Source organism: Dermacentor albipictus, chromosome 5, assembly GCF_038994185.2.
Source record: "Dermacentor albipictus isolate Rhodes 1998 colony chromosome 5, USDA_Dalb.pri_finalv2, whole genome shotgun sequence".
NCBI classification, from domain to species: Eukaryota; Metazoa; Arthropoda; class Arachnida; order Ixodida; family Ixodidae; genus Dermacentor; species Dermacentor albipictus.
The window spans coordinates 123,463,944-123,488,394 of record NC_091825.1 but is presented as its reverse complement, the minus strand read 5'-3'; the positions used below and the strand labels follow the sequence as shown (position 1 = coordinate 123,488,394).

The 24,451-nt window shown below is 52.5% G+C and overlaps 1 protein-coding gene across 3 annotated transcripts in view; it reads left to right on the top strand.

Annotated features, from left to right (window-relative positions):
• Positions 1-24,451, top strand: part of LOC139060064 (protein bowel-like) — a 170,650-nt gene that overhangs the window by 130,166 nt on the left and 16,033 nt on the right. Inside the window, exon 1 of one of the 3 annotated variants that reach the window (XM_070538850.1) lies at positions 17,889-18,021. The exons of the other annotated variants lie outside the window; for them this stretch is intronic. Within the exon in view, the coding sequence (XP_070394951.1) occupies positions 17,982-18,021 (40 nt within the window). The 5' untranslated portion in view covers positions 17,889-17,981. Of the gene's footprint in view, positions 1-17,888; positions 18,022-24,451 lie in introns of those variants that run through there. 3 annotated transcript variants of the gene reach the window in all.

The following is a 24,451-nucleotide window of genomic DNA, read 5'->3' as shown; positions in this document are numbered from 1 at the left end:
AGCTACGAACCGAACGGAGACGTGGCGTCGGATGCGCGAGGGGTGGCCGTAATCGAATGGCCGCTATAAAATCCAGCGTTTCGATTCGGCGCCAATACACAAACCGTCAACGGCGGCGGCGGTCGCATCGGTGGCAGGTTTCCAGGGGGGTCGTCGCCGTCGACGCGGTGGGCTGTCTTCGCCCCAACGCGCCCTATCTCCGATCGCCACCGGGTCGGCAACTGCCAGTCTGTCGCGCAATGGCTGTATACAGCCAGTTCCCCCACCGACTTTCCCCCCCTTTACCCCCCTCCCCCCCTTTTGCGTCCATATACACACTCACCGCATTGACCGAGCTGCCACTTCGCGTGTGCTTCCACCAGAAGAGTCGTTTCTGCGGCCACCACCACGCGGCATAAGCTTATCGCTCCTTTCCCGTGCCTGCTTCTATTTCTCCTATACATTGCCCCCCCCCCCCCCCCTCTCTCTCTCTCTCGCTTTCTAGATTTTCGGGATCCTTCCGTACAGCTTTGCAGTCGTCGCCGCCGTAGAGTTCGCCGCCGCATACGTAATCGCACGTTCCGGAATGCCGTATATTTAAATGCGCAATTAAGACGCATTTCAAGCGCTGCCGCCGTACAGCGGCGCGCGGAGATGAGATAGAGAGGGAGCGCGCGCGCGCGCGTTGTGTTTCGTTCGAGGGCGAAAAATAAGAGAACAGATCGAGGCAGCGGCGAGTGCGAGACCCGTGTTTGCTCATGCTGCGCGACGAGCCGCGCATACAGTATGATACGCGTGCGCGCCTGGCGGTGCGTTTATGAGAGGGGCCCCGAAGAGATGGCCATCTCGGTTCGAGGCGCGCGAGGCCAGCCCGGGCACGCCGCCACTACCAACAGTCTCTTTCTCATTTGCCCCCCCAACCCCTTTCCCTGTTATCATTTCTTTCTTTCTTTTTATTTCTTTTGAGAGAGAAGGCTCTACCGCTGCTCTTAACCCTTTTATTCTCGTTCTTCTTGTGCCCCGATCTCTCCGATCGTTTTTCTTTCCGATGCAAAGAATCCGGAAACAAAATAAAGTGAATAAAAAAAGCGTTGTACTGGAATGTACATCTGGTAGTCTCAAAACGCGCTTCCCGACTTGAGAGGAATGTGAAGAAGCTCGAGCTCTTCGAAAGTGGACGCTTCCTTTCCGTACTTGTACGCTTACTTCGTGTGGTTACCGGTTCCTTCTTCACTTATAGACGGTACTTTCGGCATTGCGTATGTTCTTTTGTTGTCATTCTTATTCTCGCCGGCTTGTGTGTAAGCGATAGAACGGAATTTCCAAGCATCGTGATTCAATCGAGCTTCATTCATCGATCCCGTCGAGTCGGACACACTTCGAAGTGCTTGGGGCAAGCACGCCTCTATAACGAACAAACGGCCTCTCAGCCAATCGAAAGGTTCAAGGAAGCGCTTGGCGAATGAACAGACCCAGCACGTGGGCACTTCATCTAGGTGCAATAAACCAGCGCCCGCTGACATTCTTATTAGAGAGGAGAGACGTCTTTAATGGAGGGACGGCGTTACGAGAAATTAAGCGCCCTGCCCTTCGGCTAATGCATAAATCAAGAAACCTTCCACGTTTTATGGACATGAATGTCTCGCGTACATGGGTGAGTCAGGCTTCCAGAAGCACGAGACATGTCTGTTTCCCTGACATTCGCTGAAACTGTTATTGTTATTGCGTTCCTATTATCGTTAGTTGACAATTGCCGCTCACAGGTAACGCCTGTCAATGTGAAGGCAATCCTACACGAACGACTTGTTGATAAATTGGCGTTTTATTTTCCTCATGTCATGCGTGTCTTATCCCAAAATAGCGGAAGGAAACGCCATCAACAGCGTAATGGTAACGGTTATATGTTTGTTCATCGACAAAATTTTCCTTCCTTATTCAGTCATATATACGCTTACGTCAACTGCTATACTCGACTGACATTGATGAAGGGCACGGGGCAGCTATAGGCCTAAGGTATGACATGCGGGCTCATATGTGCTTCAGCTCCTCCTTCGCATTAACGTTCTTATAGTCACTATAACACAGCGCTCAGGGGTACATCGATGTTTGCTCTCTTAATGGCACAAGGCATAGTATACTTCACAAAGCTAAGAGCACGCTCGTTACCGGAATTGTTCGAAGGATTACCGTTGTCAACGCAGAATCACTTCAGGATATTCCAGAGCTCTGTGTGTTATAGCTCTGCGGATCCTTCATATACCGGACAACCTATAGATGCGACTCGTGGCTGTATATAGCTCAGTGACTATGGCGCTCTGTAAAGTACCGCGAACGAAGTCGCGTGCTCATTTACCTGACGCCCACGATGGCAGAAGGTAAAAAAAAAGGCTCGGGCGCCGTGCCTTGTGTGCATGCTACTCAAGATGGCCTTCAAACCTAATCCGGAGCTCTTCGCTTCGGCCTCTGTCATATAGCCAGGTTTACAAATCATCAGTGTGCGCTGTCTTCTGTATCTCTCTCTCACTTTCTCATTTGGCCCTCGAGTTCACAATAGACAGTTTACGTGTTAAGCGATTCTCGCAATGCAACCTCCTGTAACGTATACATATCGCATAGAAGAAGATAATGAACTGCTTTTGTGCGAATGGCTAGCGTACTCAAAGACAACAAGATCATGCTCGGAAAGATCTCGCGCCTTCTGCTCTTTGTTCGGCATCACTGTGGACGTTCGTTCGGACGTTCCGTGACAAAACATTATCTGCCCCTAAAATAAACGGTGCAGGTAGATTGACTACGAGCCTATACCTGTCTAAACCTGCCGCTTGAAAGCTTACAGATCTGCCTGCATGCATCATTACTACTCATCCTCCTTCACCCCCCTCCTACCTCTGAACGCAGGTAAATTAATTATATTCAGTGTGACCAAGAATTCGACTTAACAACGCCTACGGGCAGGTGAAAGCAACGTTACTAAAACAGGTCACTGACTTTTTCTAACTGACGTCTCAGGATTTGTACACTTGTGCAGGTGAACAAGAAACCTGTGCATGTCTCGATATGTCAATTTGCATTCTTGTAATCGATGAGTGGCCTGCTTTGTTATGAAAATATTTCTAGCTACTTAACTTCTCTCAACCGCAAGAAAATTTGAACTTTCCATGACTGTGCGTTAACTTTACGCTCATAGCAGACATTTGACACGTTACAAATGGACGTGCCCTACGAAAGAAGTCCTTGTGATAATTTCAGCAAAACAGCTTCACAAGCTCTACATTCGGAAATACCCACTTAAAGTTCACTTACAGGACGCCATTACGCAATTTCCACGTAGCCGAGACTCGATGACGCAGCCAACTCAGGACCACTTCTACATATATACGTATACACATATATGCTGATAGACAGACTCGGTTAACGCCCGAAGCTAAGTGTAGAGTCAAAATTACGTGTAAGCGCGTGAAGTAACACATAATTGAGCTTCTGACCTGTAACGTTGCTACATTCCTGGCAAAGAGACACCTGTCCACTGCTATAGTTGTGCTGTGCGTATACTGACATGGTGGTCGATCAGAAAAGCGCGCTTCTTGGTGCCGACATATACTCAAATTGAAGTCAGCAGCAGGTTGCGAATACAGCAGCCACCATTGTCCATTATTCCTCTCGTCCTGTCATGCGCTTGCCGAATCGCTGTTCGCGGCCTTTTCCATCATCTTTAAAGTCTTTTCCTTCATCCCCGCCTCGTCTCTAGCTGCCGCAAACCACGTGGAGGATGAGAAAAAAAGGGGGGGGGGGGGTGGGGGGGTGGAGGGACTTCGAACGCGCTCCAAAGCAGCTGCTTCCGCCTAGTTGACTTGCAAGGGTTCAAGGTATACAGCCGTGGTTCCGAAGTGCAACCTGCAATTTTTCAGAGTCAGTCGCAAACGGGGCGGCTTTGAGCAGAAAGCGGCGCAGCTACCGGCCGTATTATATGCGCCTCAAACTAGAGCGGTGCGCGAATCGTCGTAACTGCCCGAGAAAAGTGCACGCATCCCGTCTCGTTTTCAAAGCAGCAATCATGCGGACGCCACGGGCTTCTGTCTGGAAGCTTGCATATAATCACCGGGTCGGCACCGTTCCAGCCTCCCGTTTTTCCAAAAAAGAAACTGAGGCGCCCAGTTAGAGGACGTGAGGGAAGAGACCGATGACCCACTGCTTTCGTAAGTGATGGTTATTTTGCTAGACACAAAAACGCAACAATAGCAACAAAAGTGTTTCTGCGCCGTGGCTTCAGTTTGGTTCAGGTTCTCGGCGCTGCACCATTGATTTGGACAAGTTCAATAAGACTTGCATTGTTTGTTGCCAGTCATCATGTTGATAGAAAATTCATTCATCCCTGGCAAAAATAATGCGTCATATTCATTTGCATCTCAACCGAAAGTTCATATCGAAGGGCGGCAAAAGTCAACAGAAAGATAACATATTTTTTGTAACGACTCTCATATACGGGCACCCACGTTGTACCTCAGTAATGTGCGAACTGTCCGTGATCAATTTCATTGCTGCAAATTGAGAAATGAAAGGAACAGCGGACGGCAGGAGAGCTAATACATGATGCCGCCCCCATGGTAAACAACGTATTCTTATAAATGATGCTTAACCAATCCATGCTAGGCGGTATCGAACAACCAACGCCGCTACCATAATTCGTACCACGTGGCTGGCACAACTCGGCACGACAAACGCAAAGGTATGCGTCTCTGCTCGCAGGGACTGGGCATTACGTTTCAGAGGAGCCGTTGCACCCTTTCCTGCACGCCTGGGGCGAGGCTTAAACTTGAACCCCCGGCGAAACCCTATCTCCGGTCAAGACACCTACGTGCAAGCACAGAACGAATGGAAGCAGATAAGCTGTCATGCGGCTTATGAGCCAGAGAAAGAGCGAGAAAAGAAAAAAAAAGTAAACAACAGACATTAGTATTCCTTTTGCGTCGCTGCTGCAGAAGGAGCTGTAATTTCGTTCGACCAAGCGCGCACCCCGGGAACAAAACAAAACGCAACAAGAAGAGAGACGGACAACGCCGCGCAACGTCGTTTTTCCTCCGTGTCCTGGGCGCGGATCGGTTTCCCCGCTGCCTAATTTAAGATTTCTATCGAGTTCACTCGTTTGGTCCCCGCAGCGCAACCGCTGTGTCGACGGCGTCTGGGAAAGACGCGAGAAGAAACACTGCACAGCGGCAAGCATGCCTATACACAGTGTGCGGGACCGGCTCATAAACTTTCCGCAGCGGCGCGCACTGCAGTGGCTGAGCCAGAGGTCGCCGATACGAATTCCCTTTCGGCGCCACGGATTCCCCTCCCCCCATCCCCCCCCCCCTCCTCCCGCGACTGCTCATTACAGAAACACGCAACGCGGGTTCTTCAGCCGCGCAAATTGCGAGCCTTTTAAGTATCCAAATTAAATGGCGCCGCTTAGAGCGTTCGACTGTCTGGCCCGAGAAAAGCCGACAGATCCAAGGCCGCTTTCTCCTGAGCCGTCGACTCTTCTTCCCACATATATTTCTTTTTTTTTCTTCTTCTTCTACCTCGCGAGCAGCCCGGCTTCCAAAAGTGAAAACACAGATGGCTTCTATATACCATCGCGTTTCGCTGCATGGTCCCGAGTTTCAAAACAAGAGCGCTTGGTGCGGAGATCTATATGTGAGCTAGCAGAGGGAAGTGGGGAGGGGGGGTGGGGAGGTGAGGTTGTATAGCCCCAGAAATTACTCCGGCGGCCGAAAACGCTGCATCACGCAGTGACAAATGGTTGTCCCGGCAATTCAGCAAGCCGCGCGCCACTCAGACCCGTGCGTGTCTCTGTGCGTGTACTGGCTTATTCGGAAAACGAAGTGGGGGAGGGGGCCTGCTTGGGGCTGCGGCGAGTGCGAACAGGAGTGAGAGAGCTCCTCCACGCAGTCAGCAGCGAAAAAAACGCAAGCCCGAAAGAAAAAAAAAAGCATCTTGCGGTGTCATTGCCGAAGGAAGAGTCCGCCATGCACTCCTCTCTGCAGAGAGGCGAGCTCGCTCCGATCTCACTGGAATGCTTCGTTGCCGAACTGCGGGCTTCGAGTGAAATATGGGCAGAACCTTCCTCCTTTGCTGTTCGATTCCCCTCTCTTCTCTCTCTCTCACATATCCTGCACGTCCGTTCTACGCAACTTCATCCCCCGGTTGGCGTAGTTGTGCAGTAACGCGAAGGCACACGCACTACTGGTATACATATATGTCTCTACCGCGTACGAAAAGGACGGCGAAAGGGAGAGTAGGTTAAAGAAAAGAAGGGGAAAAGAAACGCCAAGAGGGAACAAGGCGGCAGGTGCCGTAATCGGCCGCGATTAGCCGCGGCGGTCGCGCGTTGGCGCTGCTGTGTACACAATTAGGGGTCATCAGCAAATGATCGCCACCACGGCCTGCTGCGGCCGCCACCCTCTCTTCCCCTCACCCTATCGCGGCCTGTCCCTCTCGGGAGAGAACGCGCGTTCGAAGGTAGAACGAAGGGTGACCGCGGGCGTGAAAAGAAAAGTGAGAGAGAGGGGAACGAAGGAAGGAGCGCGCGATGGCAGCGCGAAAAGGAGAAAGATCTCGCGGCCAGATCTCTCTGCACGCTACGAGCCACGGGCGGTATGCCGTTAAAGCATGCGTGCACGCGCGCAAGGACAGCAGAGGCAGCGGTGCAGGCTCGAGCCTACTGCGCATGCGTGAACGCGCACACTACAGTGCAAGCTGGATTGGGCATGTATTAAGGTACCCGTATGAACTTACCTGAGGCGGAGACGAATGTGCAGACACCGGCCGGCGAAGTAGAGCCGCTGCGGAAAATCGGTCCAACTAAGTAATAGACGGTCATTAGTGGCTCAATTCTGGCTTTGAAAAATAGCGCGCTGGTGCCTCACCCCGTGGCAAACGGAACCGACCGACGGCGCGGGGCAACCGAATGTGCTGTGGCACAACAGGCGGGCGGCCTCCGTGGAAGCTGTAGATCGGTGCGCCTTGGGGGCCCACCAGCTGCGGAATGTATGCTGCTGCAGGATTCCGGAACTGGCCTTTCGCATCTACTTGTCGAGCTCTCCCGCGAATTTTCGCAGAATGCGGGACTCGCCGCGGGACGTATGTGGAGCGTGTTGCTCGTCTCAGAGCTGAGCCGAACCACGCATGCGTACTGCATGTCCCGGCTTCGCCGCCTTGGTCGTCTTTATTTTTCTTCTTTTTTTTTCTTTGCGACAGCGTGCCGATCTAGAAAAACGGGGCCCGTAAAGTGAGGCACCCTTGCTTCGGTCTTTTTCGATAAATCCTTTGCTTGACGTAATCCACAGTTGAGCAAGCATTGGCTGCGTCCGGGGGTCGTCACTCCGATCATCCGATGCCTGCTCGCCGCATGTCGAGAAGGCCGAAACCGCCAGTGGAAAAGTTTGAATGACGCAGCGATACGTGTTAGCTTCATTAGAGATAGTGTGGATAGCTTCACTGACCTTTTTCAACGTGTGTGCACTGCGCACTATATATAGACGCAAAGAGAGAACGATTTACTATATGTTCTGCCTCCAGTATATCTGCCGGCAAATACTGATCCAGACGAAAGGAGCCCTCTTGCCGAAACTGAAATGGGAAGCAGCGTCAAATGAATTGCAGTGACAAGAAACTGCAATTCAATCCGCTGCGCAAGCTGCAGTTTCGACTGACTAATGCGGACGCGCCACCTGGATAAAGCTTTGCTCGAAGTAGTTACTTTTGACGTTAACGTCCGCAGTAGTTGCGCCTGCATTCTGAATAATTCGGTGGGCCCTCTGGAAAGCCTATATACGCTGGAAGCGAACCCCAATGTATACAGCAGGCGCCTCCTCGTTATTCAAAGATACGTAGTTGTTGTTATGCCTCTACGTGGGTGCTAAATGACGATTGCACGTATATTCTCTATATAAGAACTACACAGGCAGATTTAGAATAGAATAATAAACACAGAGACCATGTAATCTATAAGCTTCGTTGACGTGCATGACAGCACGATTGTATTCAGTGGCAACGTGAAACGACAATGCGCCTGTGAACATGTTCCCTGTGCCTGACAATGCTTTCTTAGACGTTTTCTTATCAAGGTAGCACCTTTGATACATAGCCGAAGCAAGTATGCACTAACGCAGTGGCTTATTCACAGTGTACGTCACGCAAAAGCACGGATGTAGAGGCTCAACCTTCCGGCAGACAGACTCAACGACGTATTCACAAACGAACATTGACTAGGAAGTTCTTCGTCGATTTCACTGAGTGTGGCTCCACGCCGCCGCTCGGATGAAGCAGACACTGTGCTTCAGGAGTTGCTTAAGAAACGAACATTCGCTCTAGTGCGTTTGCATTAGATGCTGAGAGTTCCTGATGACAAAGATTTTCGCTCGGGAATCGCGCTTGAGAGTCACTGAAGCGCAGTGACCACTTCAGTCGAAGATTGGCGCTTGCATCCACTTTCTCGGTGATGCTTCACATTCGAGGAGTTATACAACTGCAAGTAAACTGGAACTGCAACTGCAAGTAAAAAAAAAGCATGGAAAGAAAATTTGTACGTTAACGTAAAGGGCAGTGTTTAACTTCTTGGGGATAGAGCTGGCTTTCTGCGGGGACAGAAACGTACAGGAGCATGAGGCATGCATGGGGTACATATAATGGGGTACGTTGTAATGGGGTACATTGGGCTACATTGAGCCTCATGGGGTACATCGTAATGGAGAGCCAAGACATTCGCCCAGCCAGAACTACACTTTCCAGAAGTGCTATAGGTTGAAAGCTGATGGGAGCGTTAAGTAGCCAGCGGTCGAGTTAAGCAAGATACGCTTAGATTGTTGGCCTAAACAAAACCTGGAATCAAGATATGGGTCCGGGGCTCTTACCGGCGTAGCTAACACTACAGGATAAAGCTCCTACAGGAAAAAAAATTATATAGACTGGAATATAGATAGAGGAAATCTTGAGCAGCCAGGTAGGTGTTGGTGACGATTTGTCGTCACCCCTTTTCGAAGAGACAGCCATTATCATTATTATCATCATCATCTAGTCATGCTGGAGCGTCGAGCACTTACAAAAGTCGCTATAAATATATATTGCCTTTCCGTTGACTCCCTGTTGTCTTCAATGGGCAGTTTGTTGAAACGCCGCAGAAAAACGCGGCATGACTTCTGCAAGGGAGTGGACGAGCGTCCTATAATTTGGTTGTCAGTCATTTCTCCTTGAGCGAAGCAGTGGGGGAGAAATAATGAAAACGCGAAATAAAACACACGCCGTCTGGATAATAACGTCGTTTCGCACTCATCAGCAGTATTATCTTCGACGCCGTGAATAGAAAAACTACAGATGCTGAACAATACACGAAACGACATCTGTATGTAATCGCCACGCGGTTGCGACCACGAGCCAAGAGTACAGTAAATATACCACGATCGTCACAGGGGGGGCAAACGAAAATAAACACGGCCGAAAGGAGCGCTGCAGGCGACTTGCCGGTATACAAATAGTGCGCTGCGCGTGCGTCTCACATTTGCGAGCGTGCGTACATCGCGAGAGTAGCTCCATTCGAGTTAGTGAATAATAAATGAAGTTCGAAAAGAAAGAGAGAAAGTTCCACACGAACGCTCTTACGGAAACCGTGCGGCGGGCGGCTCGTCACAAGCTCACAAGGAAGCGCCGCCAGCGTGCGGGGATGCCTTTGCGGTATATACCGGACCTAAGGGCTGTCCCGCCAGTGATAGACACGAAAACGAGCTACAACGTATAAGTGAGATGTATACGCAAGCGTGAGTCGCCCGCGAGGGTGTCTGTGAATGCGACCGACGGGCGGCGACATATTTTTCTTCCGTTTCTTCCGTTTCTTCCATTTCTTTCTTTCTTTCTTTCTTTCTTTCTTTCTTTCTTTCTTTCTTTCTTTCTTTCTTTCTTTCTTTCTTTCTTCATCGCGGAGGAGGGCACGTTCGGATAGACGGAAATGAAAACAGCAGAAACACGGCAACGTATATATATGCACAAGAAGCTGAGCCTCTGAATCAGTATTGCGGCTTCCTGTCTGAACTGACGTGGACGGACGAACGAGAGGCGCGACCGAATACCCTCCGGGGTGTGCGAGGCGACAGCTTTTTTGCGACAGATCTGACGTGTCGTATCTTGTGCCTGCGCGCTAAATGGCGCGACCACATGAGGCGCGTTCCCGACGTGAGAGCCACGCGCCTTCGGCGTTAGATCACGCGTCCGTTGTGCAGGCCGCGTGAGAACCGCGTGCCTGTGATCACCGCCGAAAGGCGTTCCGTGCAAGCTCCCCTCAATTGAAGAGAACTGCGTAGAACGAATTTCGACCACGTATGGAGGCATTAATGTAAGGTCACCTTATATTAAACACAAAATAAGCGAGTAAAAAAAAAAGAAACGTGGCTTGGACTCTCGCCTCACGTCGATGTTTAAAATCTTCAAAAGGCCACTTAAAACAAATAATTAAGTTCAGTACAAGATTGTGAAAACCCGCCGTGGTTGCTCAGTGGCTATGGTGTTGGGCTGCTGAGCACGAGGTCGCGGGAGAGAGAGAGAGAAACAACTTTATTTTGCCACTGCAGGGTAGGAAGTTAGGGCAGGTAGGCCTAGTGTGGCTCCCAGGTGGGGGCGACGTCTTGGGCCCACGAAACGAGTGCGAGTTGCGTTTTCTTGTCTTGCCTTGTCAGCAGCTGGTTCCAACCCTCTTCGGAGGGAACTGGCAGTAATGATCGTGGGGGAGGGTTACCCTCGCATCCCCAGAGAATGTGTGCCCGAGTGGCGAACACTCCATGGTCGCACTTAGTGCAGACGGGGTCATAATCCCCTCCAGTGATTAAATAAAGTCTAGAATGACTGAGTATTGAATCGGTCTGCAGTCTGCGAAGCATGGTGGCTTGCGCTCGTTCGAGGTCGGGGTGGGGAGGCGGGTACACGCGTCTCGTCTCCTTATAGAAGTTTGTAATTTCAGCGTAGGATTTGGGGGCCTCTGCGAGCGCATCTGGGTTCGAGGGGCCGGCCGCCCGGTTAGTTAGGCCTCGGGCTAAACGGTCGACCCCTTCGTTCCCAGAGTTCCCCGCGTGAGCAGGTACCCACACTAAGCTTATAGTTCTGTCGAGAGTGCAACCGCGGAGGATGTGTGCGGCGGGGAGACAGAGTGAGTTTTTTGAGAAATTTTGGATGGCTTGTTTAGAGTCACTGAGAACCGTGCTTGCGCGGGGATCCGCGATGGCTAGCGCGATCGCAACCTCTTCGGCAGCGGTGGAGGAGTGTGTGCGCACTGTAGCGGCACTGATGAGAGTGGTGGTTGGCGTCGCTACGCAGGCTACGTATGTGTTACAGTCGCATTTCGCCGCGTCCACGTACATGGCATGTTCGTCGGCGGAGTAGGTGACGTCTAAGGCTTGTGCCCTCAGTTGGCGGCGCCTATCGTGACGGCCGGGTAGCATGTTCTTGGCCATGGGTCTGATGACTAGCCGACTGAAGACTCCAGTCGGGAGGGGAGCAGTGGGGTGGATGTCACCTGTAGGGTTGATATTAAGACGATTAAGAATGTAACGACCGTGTTCGGCGCGAGAAAGACGGTGTACCTGTGCAGTCTTGTGTGCCTCTATCAGCTCTGTGAGGGTGTTGTATACTCCAAGCTGGAGGAGACGCTGTGTGCTGGCGGACTGGGGCAGTCCCATTGCCGCCTTGTACGCCGAGCGGATGATGCTATTTACTGCCTCTTCGTCTTTGCGGCGGAGGTGGTAATAAGGGTATGTGTAGGCAATCCTACTAATGAGGTAGGCTTGTGTGAGGCGGCAGAGGTCGGTCTCCCGCATTCCCCTGCGGCGAGTGGCAATGCGGCGGATTAGGCCGTTGATTTGGTGGGCTGTGGTTCGGAGGCGTTGGATGGCTTCCGAGTTCTGCGTGTTGTTCTGAACCAGCATGCCTAACACGCGGATGGTCTGTACGGGGTCTATGGGGTGGGTGGCAATGTGAAGCGTGATTGGCTCTTGAGGGTCGGGGACGGGTCGGCGAACACGTCTGTCTCGTATAACTAACAGTTCAGATTTGGTGGGCGAACAAACGAGACCGTTTGCCTGTACGTAAGTGTGGACGGTGTCGATTGCCTGTTGAAGTGAATCTTGTATCTCCCCGTCCGAGCCAGTGTTTGTCCAGAGGGTAATATCGTCGGCGTATATTGAGTGCTTAATGTGGGGTATGGTGTCGAGAAGTGTGGGAAGACCCCGCATAGTAATGTTGAATAGGAACGGGGACAAAACAGCTCCCTGTGGTGTTCCCCGGGTGCCCATGGTGACTTTGTCACTGCAGAGGTCTCCAATGTGGAGTTCAGCAGTGCGGTTGTAAAGAAAGTTGGCAATGTAGTTGTAGGTGCGAGTGCCTACATTCATCTGTGAGAGGTTGGTCAGTATAGAAGCGTGCGACACGTTGTCGAACGCTTTACTGACGTCGAGGCCGAGAATGGTGCGTGTCGCCCGGATGGGACCCGGGTCGAGTATGTCGTGTTGTATCTGCCACATGATGTCTTGGGCAGAGAGTCCAGCCCGGAACCCAAACATCGTGGGGGGGAGGAGATTCTCCTTGTCTGCGTGAGTGTGGAGTCTGTTCAGAACTACGTGCTCCATAACCTTCCCCAGGCAAGACGTGAGCGAGATGGGCCGCAGGTTGCCCATATCGAGTCGTTTGCCTGGTTTGGGTATGAAGATTACCTTGGCATGCTTCCAGGAGTCTGGAAGGCGACCTTCATGCCAGTGGTGGTTGAAAAGGTCCGCAAGTGCTGCGACCGACTGGTCGTCCAGGTTGCGGAGCATTTTGTTGGTAATATGGTCATCGCCGGCGGCCGCAGTGGTCTTGATGCGGTTGAGAGCGGCGCGGACTTCCGACGCCGTGATGTCTCTGTCCATGTCTGGGTTCTGGGAGCCTTTGTAATTTAAGGGGGTGGGAATGTCGGTGGAGGTGTTTATGTATTTGTCTTTCAAGGTAGCGAGGAGTTCCTGGTTCGTGCCTGGAAACGCGTGTATGACGCGGTTGAGATTCTTTTGTGATGCTGACTTGGTGTGGGTCGGATCAAGCAAGTGCTTGAGCAGAAACCATGTGTTCTTGCATCCCAACTGCCCATCGAGTCGGTCGCAAGTCTGATACCACTGTTCCTGACTAAGTTTGGTGGAGTAGGCTTCGATCTCTCGTTCTAGGCGAGCGAGGCGAAGCTTGAGAGGGCGGTTGTGTTTGCGTCGGAGCCAGCGAGCGTGGAGGCTGCGCTGGGCCTCCCACATATGCATGAGTTTAGCATCTGGGGTGGGGCCACCCTCCTCCTGCGTGACTGTGGAGGTGGCGTTGGCTGCGTCGCGGAGCAGAGTATCTGTCCATGTGTTGAGGTCGTCTATGGGGCTTTGCGGACGCTGAGTTCGTACGTACCGGAAAGCATCCCAGTTGGTGTGTTTGAATGTGCGGCGAGGGCCCTTGCTGTGTGTGGCTGTGAACGTAGTGCTGAGAACATAGTGATCGCTACCTATGTTCATACCGAGATTGTCCCAGCGCGCATCTGGGATGTTGCGGGCGAAAGTGAGGTCGGGGCAGCTGTCTTTCGTGATGCTGTTACCGATACGGGTGGGCCGTTCGGGGTCGAGGAGGAGCGTCAGAGCCAGTGTCTGGGCAGTGTCCCAAACCTTGGCTCCTTTACGACCGCAGGCTCTGCTGGGGTAGCCCCACTCGGCGTGTGGTGCGTTAAAGTCACCCACTATAAGTAGCATCTCGTTCCGCGCGATCGCACACGCCTTGCGGAGGAGAGTGGCTACATTAGTGCTCTTGTCACTTGGGGGGCTGTACACGTTTAAGATGTTGAGTGGGGATTCGGTTCGGCTGTTTGGAAGGACCTGCACGAAAGTGTGTGGGACTTCGGGGTAGTCAAGATCGAGTTGATTGGCGGTGAGGTTGCGGTGTACAAGGATGGCGGTGCTCGGGCGGAGATCCGGCGCCACCGATTGGTTGTAAGCAGTATAGCTGGCTAGTTTTGTGTCGATGTATGTTTCCTGGAGGGCTATAATGTGGGGTGTAAATGGCTGGGCCTGCAGGGTATACTCCAAGGCTCTCCGCTTTGCCTTGAAGCCCCTGCAGTTCCACTGCCATACTGTGATGGGCGCGCTAGCCATCGCGTTTCCTGTAGGGTTCGGGACGCTGCGGAAACGCTACGTCGGTTTTGATAATACCGCCAGCAGACGCACGCGCGGCTGCACTCTCGGTAGAGGGAAGCGCACCAGGCGACTGAGTGGGCTTTGATGTCGTGAGGGCGTCAGTTTGCGGAGGGCCCGCGAGGTGGTCGAGGCGTGCGGTTAGGGTTTGAATATTGGTTGCCATTTTAGTGCAGCCTTCAATGAGCTGGTCGATAGTGGGGGTCAGCCGTTTTAGGACGTCCTCTATTTTAGATAAGCGGGCGTCAAAAGTTTCGAATTTTGCGTCAAGGTCAGAGGTAGAGGAGGGGGGAGGTGCCTTGCGCTTATTGCACTTGGGCTGGTCGGTGTCCATGTTGGGGTCATTGGTGGAGTCGGAGGTGGGAGCGCGAGCCACCTGCTGCGGCCGCGGTTGTGGGTGCGCCTGTGCAGACTCAAGGCTATGAATTTTAGCATTTGCCTGTGCTAACTGTAGCTGTAGTTGCTTAACCATTTCTGCCAGTTCCCTTACCTGGGGGTCGGGCAGTTGGCTTGTGGCTGGTGGAGGGCTCTTCCACGCGACCTGTTTGGTGGACTTGGTATCCGGCCCGACCTGGGAGGTTGCCCGGGAGTTCCGAGAGCGCGATGGGGAGCGGCTAGGGCTGTTGTGACTGGAGCCGCTGCTTCGCAGTGGTGGGAAAGCGTCATTTCCTGGGGGTCGTTGTTGGCGGTCGCGGCTCCGAGAGCGAGACTGATGGCCACGTGACAAGGTGCCGGGGTCAGTTTCAGTGTCCGTGGAGGATTTGGAAGATTTAGCTCGGCTGGTTGGCACGAAACGGTATTTACAGCTTCTACTGCCGGTGGGATGTGGGCCTTTGCATACGATGCACGTGGCTTGACAAGTGGGTGGTTGGCCGACTGGTTGAGGTTCGTGGGCCACACCGCAGCGGCGGCAAATGGGTTGGCGCGGTTGTGGGCACACATCTGTTCTGTGACCTAGCTTGCGACAGTTGAAACAAGCCTCCGGGCGCCCCTTGTAAGGGAAGACCTCGAAAGTGAAGCCCAAATACCGCATGTATCGGGGCAGCTTGGTGTTGGCAAACGTGACGACAAAGTGTCGTGTCTGGCCCATACGCCGCGCAGCAACGATAGGGATGTCGGGATTGCGAGCCCGAAGCTCGGCGAAGATTTCGGCGTCGCTTTCATAGCTGTAAGCCCGGTACAGAATCCCTCGCACGGAGTTGTCTGGGGCTGGGGCGTAGGCGGCAACAGGGACTTCTGTGGTGTCGATGGTGATGGCGCGGACCTTGGCGTATGACACTGCACGAGCACTGTCAGGCGTGCTCACTGTCACTGTGTTGTTAGTGGGGTGCATTCTAACCTGGTCGGCAGTAACTGCCAGGCGTTGGTCGACGTTGGCTGCTGCGTAAATGGCAACAGCCAGCCGGGCGGGGCCGACGGTGTGGAGGTTGAGTGTGCCCTGCGGGCGAAGGACTATCTTGAGGTCGTCCGAGGGCAGGCGGGGAAGCGGGCGCTTTCTGGTCGAGGGCGGCCGCGTTGCCGCGCATTCGGGGCAGACAGCGTCGTGGCCGGCGTCTGGGCTCCGGCAGGTTGTTGTTCAGGCGGAGATGGGCGTCGGTAGCGGCGTTGCATCTCGAACGCCGTCCATGTGCCGTCGGATAACTCCGCGGCGGTGATATCGGAGCCTTCTACGGTGTAAGGCATCTTCCATGCGGCGTTGGGCGCGGCAGGCGGAGCTGGGGAGCCGGAGTCGCCGGGGTTTCGAGGCGAGCCGTGCCGCTCGCGGTGCCTCGGGGGCCCCCGGCTGGGGGCGGCGGTTGGGGCCGAAGTACGTGCCGTGGAGCGGTGTTTAGGCACGTCTGACCTCGACAAGCGCTTGTCTGGATCCTCACGAGGTCGCGGGATGGAATCCCGGCCACGGCGGCCACATTTCGATGGGGGCGAAATGCGAAAACACCCGTGTACTTAGATTTAGGTGCACGTTAAAGAACCCCAGGTGGTCGAAATTTCCGGAGTCCTCCACTACGGCGTGCCTCATAATCAGAAACTGGTTTTGGCACGTAAAACCCCATAATTTAATTTCACTTTTAAGATTGTGAAATCCGCGCACCCGACAATAACAGATATGTCGCGAAGGCGATTTCACGCGAACTCACACGTGGTGAACCCACGATCAAATGCCGAGCCCGGACGTGAAAAGAGTCGCGTGTAAAGTTCCATTTAAGGCCGGGGATCGCGCTAACTTCAGACTGCGCTGTCAATCTGAAATGACTTTGCGTATCCGTAACATTCTCTTTTATGCGTTTCTCAGGCCGCAAGCGTGGAGTCGTAAAGCTGCCTCGAGTACCTTCGACCAAGCCGTAATGAAACTCACAACGAGTTTTTAGATCTATACCTTCACATCTACACTGGCAAATTACAGGAAGCCGGCATAGCGAAGCCTTTATGCCCAAAATTCTCACAGCAACGACTCTACTCCCCCGACCCCCACTTCTCTTTGTACACATACACGCTTTCTTCTTCCCTTTCCTTTCCTCTGCCACTAAGGAGCAGTTCCCTGACAGCAACACAGACCCGGCAGCATCGTCGTCTTCCAAGAGCCCTTGCTTTCTTTTTTCTTGATGTTGTTAACACGTTTACCGCAAGTGGCGATAAGAACTGCGCGCCCGAAAGGGTGAGTGAAGTATATGTTACATTAGCGCGAACAGCGCTACATCGTTGATATATATACTTAATCCCTGTCAGAAAAAAAAAAGAACCAAGAACGGGAGAAAATACGCAACAGACGGTGTAGCGCGGTCAGTCTAGCTCGCACGAGTTTCGCAATAACAATCATAAAAAAACAAGAAAAAAGAAGACACAACGCTGCAGTCCGCAAAGGAATTAAAGGGCCTGCTCGAGCGGGCCCACTTCCTGAATGCAGAACTCGCTGCCGGCAAGCCCCGCGGTTGTCACAGCACCTTCACCGCGCCGCCGGCGTCGGCGCTACAGGCGAGCAGCGGGAACGAGGGATATATCGTAAAACTGTGATGCGAAGCGGGGGGGGGGGGGGGCCTTCTTCCTTTTGGCGGCTACCGCACAGGTGCATGGACGGCCATTCATCGGCTCCCGGATAATTACCGCAGGACGTGCCGCCGCGAGCCGAGAAAGGAGCCAAACGAAGCCAGGAAAGGAGCGGGGCGGCAGAAAGAAAGGGAGAGTGACATAACCGGCCCGGAAACCGCGACTGAAACGCTGTCTAACCACAGTAACCAAAGAAAGAAGAAGAAGAAAGAAAAAAAATACAGGGCGGACAACCGAGGGAAAAAAGAATAAATAAGAGAACGAAGAGAAGTAGAAACGGCGCCGCCGCCGACGCCGTTCACTTTTCAATGCCCGCATGCTCGCATTCAAAGCGGGCACGAGCAGACCCCCCGAAGCAGCGAGGGGCGGCGGCTTTTCCTTTGCCAGGGGCGCGGAGAAGCCGACCGCAGTTTGGGACACGCGCCACACACTTTCGGCCCCCAGCGCGGGCGCAAGCTCGTTGCGCGTGATCCTCCTCTTATTCTTCTGCGCGCCTGTGCGGTAACTTCAACGTTCGGTCCTTCTTTTTTTTCATTTATTTTCTTTTTCTCTTCATTTTTAACGTCGCTCGCCGCGGTCTGTTTGTCGGACTTCGTTTCGCGTCGCTTCACCGATCGCTCCCTTTTACTTGTTTACTTTTTCTTTTTTTTAAATGCTGTCCCCCGGAGTTTGTGAGACGCGCCGCGCGCGCGGACATCATAGGCGTCGGCTGCAGTCTGTGAGCGCTTCCTCTTGGTGTGACTGTCGTCCATGCCGAAGCCTAAACATGGACACCGTTGCCACCGCCTCGGTGAGTGAGACGCGTCGGTGCACAACCAGCTCGACGCCACGCTGCTTCGTCCATCTGCGTGTTGGCCAGGCGAGATGTGCAATATAGGCTTTAATGATTGGCACGGGTTCGGCGTGTGCTGGTTTCTTCGATCTGTCCGCAGACTTCGCTTGAGTTGTAGAGATAACGAGAAAGAGAAAGAGAGAGACACACGCGGGATCGGAAAGGCAAGGAGGTTAATCTATACTTTCTCGGAAGGCTTCTACAGACCGGGGCATACCCAAACCCCCTACTTCTTCACAGGATTTACGCCGAAATTCAGACAACAAATGCACGTGCACTATGCAATGACTTAGCGAATTTAGATCACATGCTCTGCCGGTGTCCCGCGTTACGCGGCGATGAAAGCAACGCTTCTTCGCGCTGGGATGCAGTTCTACGCAGCCCCAACCTCGAAGAACAGTTACGGGCTGTCTAACGGGCCCACGACGCGGCGGAGAGGCTCGGCCTCTCTGTCTCTCGACGTGGGAGCGGCCCGCTGCGCGCTAACGCGCGCCCGTGAGGACCACAACAAAGTTCAACCATCCATCCATTCATATATGTGCCGTTGGAGAATCTTTCCCTTCGTACTTTCCTACGAAAGCAAACACACTCGACACTCTTGTGCTCAACTCGGATGTTCACTTTCACGTCGGTCGTGATGCATGCATAGCAGGATGGGCTTTCTGGCTCGCGGAATAAGTCCTCAAACAGAACTGTGGCAAAAGAAAAACGTTGGCTGAAGCTCGTGGCGATGATTGTGGCTGCGTTAACTTTTGGTGGAACTGTCAGCTTGTCCTCCGCAGTAATGAACGATAACCCCTGCTCGAAACGAGAACTACAAATTTTAATGTTTCGGAAGAGAACGCTCGTAGACGTCTACTCCTCTTCGCCCCCAAACCCTCCCCCCCCCCACTCCCCCACCCTTGGCGAAAATGGGGGGGGGGGGGCTGAGAACAGAAAGAAAGAAAAACATTAAATCAATTCCGGACACTGCATCGTGCTCAAGTGCTACCGCATATATACGCAGAGATGTTTTACAATTAGCAATTGACCCTTCAGCGATACAGGCACTCAGTTCGCTCATTGTAAAATTATCATCATCACTCTTTGTCCTCCTCTACACCTTTCACTACCTACGTCACTTCTTTAACTACAATGTAGTGTTGCTAAAGAGGTGAGGTGTGCTCTAGCCCAACTAACCTCCCTTTCTCAGCATTGCTGATTCATTTGATGAAGGAAATAAAAGCCCCACGCCCTTTATAAACGTTATAGCACGTAAAGCAATGGACTGTGGTAGATCTGTCCATTACTTTCTGTTCTGTAGGGTGTCCAAGCTAACGTTAGCCAAGCTGGTCAACGAAAATAAAAAAGATTAGGAAAACATGGTGCAAGATAGACCGTACATCATAGGTCTTTATTTGTATCTTGCATCGTGTCTTCCTAATCCTTTTTTTTTTCTTTCGTCTAACAGCTTCGTTTACTTTAGCACGGGCAAAAGGTACAGAAGTGCGGTATAGTTCAGGAACATGATGCATGTGTCGCTTTGGAAAAATATGTTTTTGTGCACGCTCCTAGCCCCCCTCTCCCCCCCCCCATGCGCAAAGACTCCGAAGAATCACAACGTTGCACTCTATCCTCCCTAATAGAGAAATAAAAAAAAAGAAAGAAAGAACGAGAAGGAGGAGGAAAGAAAGTCGTATATGAGAATGTCAAAAGCTACCACTAATACCTGAACCAATAAAAAAGGTGGATTGTCCGTTATATACAGCGTCAACATCTTGCCACAAGCGGTGAAAACATTTCCTGAAGAGAACATGTCATGTTCGTTTTCACGCGCTTTCAAATTTGTTTAATTATCCTGTTGTAAACCTTGAGAACTCTACTAAAACCGAGGGCAAGCTCCTGGTTTAATTGAGCAAAGTGTACGTACTGTACTATGAAAAAAAATATATATATATATATATATATATATACACACACACACACACACACACACACACACACACACACACACACACACACACACACACACACACACACACACACACACACACACACACACACACACACACACACACACAGGCCATTTTTGTTTCCGTTCGTCGCTATTCGTAGTCTCCTAGTCTCATTATGTTTATCACTGCTAAGTGGGCGCGTGTTAAACGGGCTAAAGGGCAACGGGGTTGATTTTTTAATTGTGTCCACTGCCGCCTGTATTCCCATTTCAGTTACTAAAACAACAAGCTGTTCGGAGCGCAGTCCTAGGAAATAACCGAATAAAGCGCAGAACTTGGTCAAATATCTCGGGAAAGGGAGGAAGGGGGGGGCACGAAGGTCTCGTACGTATAATAAGAGCACGTGTTGCCCCGATTTACGCGACACACTTTAATGTAACGTTAGTTAAAGCGCACTGGGCCAATGTGCGCTGCACTGTTTATAGCGGTGTGAGTAGTGCAGTGGCACTGTGACCTTTTTCTTTGTGTGTTGTTTCTTTTTCTTCTTTTTTTACGTCCTCTGTGTTCCATTGTTCACTATTTACTTTCACTATGCGCGGCATGCATGAGTGGCAATGAGTGGAACTCCTTCATTTACACTTCCAGTGGTTTGTTCAGTATCGTTTGCGCTTAATTTTAAAGCAAACCTTTTTCTGCGCCTCTTCCACCCCTCTTCGTGGGTGCTCACTGCTCTTGTCTTACCGATTATACAACAAGTTGGGGCACTGGTTAAGTGAAAATGGGCACCTGCCACTCGGTGTGTGTGCCCGAATCCGGGCAGACAAGTAGGTGCCACTGCGCATGCGCCCGAATAAACGTATTGAACTGTTGGCCATTTGCAAATGGGCAGATATCTGCCGCTGGGTACGTGTCCGGATGTACAGTACAACCTTGCCTGCTGGGCATACGTGCCATTGGGCGTATGCCGCTGGATTTGAGCCCGAATAGACGAGCTGAGAGTAGGCAACTTGGGTCATTGGGTATGTGCAGCCGGGCATGTCCTGCTGGGTACGTACCAGAATGGACAACTTGGGTCACTGTATGGTGGAGAGTGGGCATGTTTTGCCGCGTCGCTACGCATGGCTCAGTGTTCGAAATAGGTGGCGTGCCAGTTTGATGCAGGCAAAATAGTTCACGTGAACGACTTTCGTCAGTACCTGATTGTTCGATGTAGAGCGCAACTCAACTGTTACACGGCGCGACGTCCCTTAACACGTGGAAGTCCAAGGTTCAATCCGAGGCATACCGAGACGGAATGGACTCGAAATGGATTTCCCACAAAAATTACTAGAGGGAACTGTGGCGCTAGTGTCCGCGTGAGTTTCGAGTATGGTGATCCGGCCAGCTTGCGAGGGCAGTACATCCATATGCCTAAAGTTCGCACTATTGGCTATAGGCTTGTCACCTTGCAAATGGATCGCTTTCAACCAAATGCGGCACTATAGATAGAATAATTCACAGTTATTGTGCACGCGTGCCGAGTCTATCTGTTCCATTTATGCTTTATCTTGAGCAAGCAAAGCAAAATAATTAGAGCCACAAGAACGTTTGAAGCCACCAGCGTCAATGATCAGACAAAACCATGTACTACCCATCCTACCCATGGTAGCTGAACGACTGTGGCGCCAGAGTTTCCTCTGGTGAACTAGGGTGGTCGCTTGAGCTAGTTGGTAATTCATGATCAAAAATGGCTGTGGCTTAGCTAAGGTTAAGTCCAGGATGCGAAGCATACTAGCCTTTACTTTAGTTGTTGAACCACTGTTTAGCCTGGTGAACTGCTGTTGCTTGGCTATATTTGGTTCGGCTAGACGAAGAAACAACTCATGCAGGCGAGCGCACGAGCTGAGACCCGGCTATGTAGCCACGCGGCCGCAAGCGAGCGCACGAGTTGAGCCTCCGCTTTTGCAGCTGTTATGACGTCATATGGTAGCTACGCGGCCGCGCGCGGCGCAGCAAGGAAGAGCGTGGTTGTGCGGCTAGTATGCTTCGCATAAAATAACGGCGCTGTGTATGTCGTTTTCGCAGTCCTCGTCTTTCGCGCTGTACGTTATTTTTGATCCTCTGGTGGTTTTTTGTAGGAAACTCTGCGTCCGCAGCCACCACCGACCGTTGATCAACAGACGACACTGGACGCGCGAGCAGGCTGCCCCCCCCCCCCCCCGCACTATAGCAACGTCAATGCCGCATCGAACGAAATGGCGAAGGCGTTGCGACGCCTCTCTTCGCGTCTTCGCACAAAAGGAAGCGTTCCGGAGAGCGGCCGTGGACACTGGCCGTTCCTTTGTCGACTCCTCGAGTGCGGATTAGCTCCGGTCTCGCTCGCGCGCGCCGCACACACTCGGCCTGGAGGCGAGCGAAGGAAGGGGACGAGCGAGATTACAACCGCGTTTACACGCGCTTGGAGCTGACACACCAGGAAAGAAGAAAGACGCGAAAAGAAGAGGAGAGGGGAGGCGACTGGGAAACGGCGCGCGCAAGCACGCAAGTATACATACACGAACCAGCGTACGGTCCTCCAACGCGGGACCTGAGGGACACGCGCGGCGGAGCCGGTCTAAATCTGGGCAGCATGCAGGAGCTCCTCGCCGCTGCAGCGCACACACACACCGAGAAACTCAACGCGCGCACGCGTTCAGACACGGGCCATCTGGGTTTGCTTTCATCGGTCGGCCGCTTCGCTAGCTCGCTTTTTAATCCCCTCGCGGGACTCGACACGCTCGGAGGCGTTAATTTGCCTTCGGCCTGTGCCCCCCAGTGGCGGCGAGAAAAGATCTGCCGAGAGGCTGCTGGCAGCGTAAGCTCTCCCTGTTCTGCATCGAGGGGGGTGGGGGGGAGGTATGGCGGCGGCCAGGACGGGGCCGAGAGAGAGTTTGTTGAGCGGATTCTCCACGCTGTAGCCGCTCCGACGTCGGCGGTGGTGCGGGGGTGCGCACGCCGTCGAAAGAAGCCGACGGACGCGCGAACGTCATCGCCCCTGGCTGCCGCCGCCGCTGAGCGTTGCGATGACTCCGCTGACGCCGCTGACAGCAGCGCCGGTGCGCCCTCCTTGACAGGTCGAGTGCCGTGGGTTGGGCTTCCAGGCAGACGGCCGGGCGCCCGCCGCCGTTTGCTGTTAGCCTTGACTCCTCTTTCGCGTGTGCTGCCGTCGACCTGCAACGCGCTTCTGGCGTCCGAGACTCTCCCGTGCACTTACACACTTCTGCGTGTGCGCGCACGGAGTGGAGTGGACGCGTGTGTCTGCAATGACACGCCCCTGTTCGCGGGCGAGGCGCCGAGTCGTAGAGCGGAGGCGTCAGGTCGAGGATCCAGCTCATAGGCGCGCCTCTGTGCCGGGCAGTGACGGGCGAAAACCACCTTTGGATCAGAGTGGAGCGAGGAAGACTGCTCGGTCTGCAGACTATCGCAGGAGGGTACCATATCGCTTTCGTGCTCCGTCCTGGTTGGTATTCTTTGCCAGAGCAATTAGTAACAACCAGATCCTGAAAGCTGCTACGTTTTTTTTTTTTTAGCTTCCATAACCAGCTGCTCTTATTTGAAGTACCAGCTGCATATCAACACGGTTAGTACTCATCAGTACTAAACATGGTTGGTACGCACTGTGGTTGATGAATCAATTAGGGTGCATGATTGCATCCTGATTACAGCGCAGTTTATTCCCAATGATATCGTTCCAAGTCGTCACATGGCTGGTACGCGTTTATGTGAGTTATACAGTATGCTATGTCATCGTGCTGCTGCTCGATGAAAACACTAGCATCTTTCTGTCGAGCCAGCGTGGTGGTAGCATAGCACTGTTCGGAGCACTGTTCAAAATGCAGTGATGTGTTTAGGCTGTGTTAGAATGTTCGCGATCCCTTGCGTGCTGTCAGACAATTTTTTTTTTCAACGATCTTGCAGAGATCTTGCAAAAACGTTACCCTCAGCTCGTGTCCATGGGCATGAGACTCGTGCAATGAGCGCCATAAGTTTATTCCGTACTTCAACATATAGTCACAAACAAAATTCAAATTCACTCGCTCATTACCTTACATAAAGGTACCGGCCTTGCTAGCCCTCATTTATGGTATTACGCAGATGCCGTAGGTGTTTCGCTCAAGGTGGATAGCTTTAACAAAGTGATGTAGCTGCTACTGCCGTGATGCAGAAGGGGAAGTCTTTAGCATTCCGCGATGCTCGGTATTCCGCCTCTGTCTCAAGAAGTCATAGAGGGCAATGATTCTCACATTCTGTAATTTCATGAGAATCAGCGTATTCAACAATACATTGCCGATGTTCAATGGGCACCAGCGAAATTCACTCCGCCCTCTAAAAAGCCGCGTAACACCATCGATGCCACAGTAACTGCGCCACTAGCACTCAGTGGTCGCTCATGGTCACGTGCGCTCTGGCTTTCAAACTTGAGGTGGACGGTATAA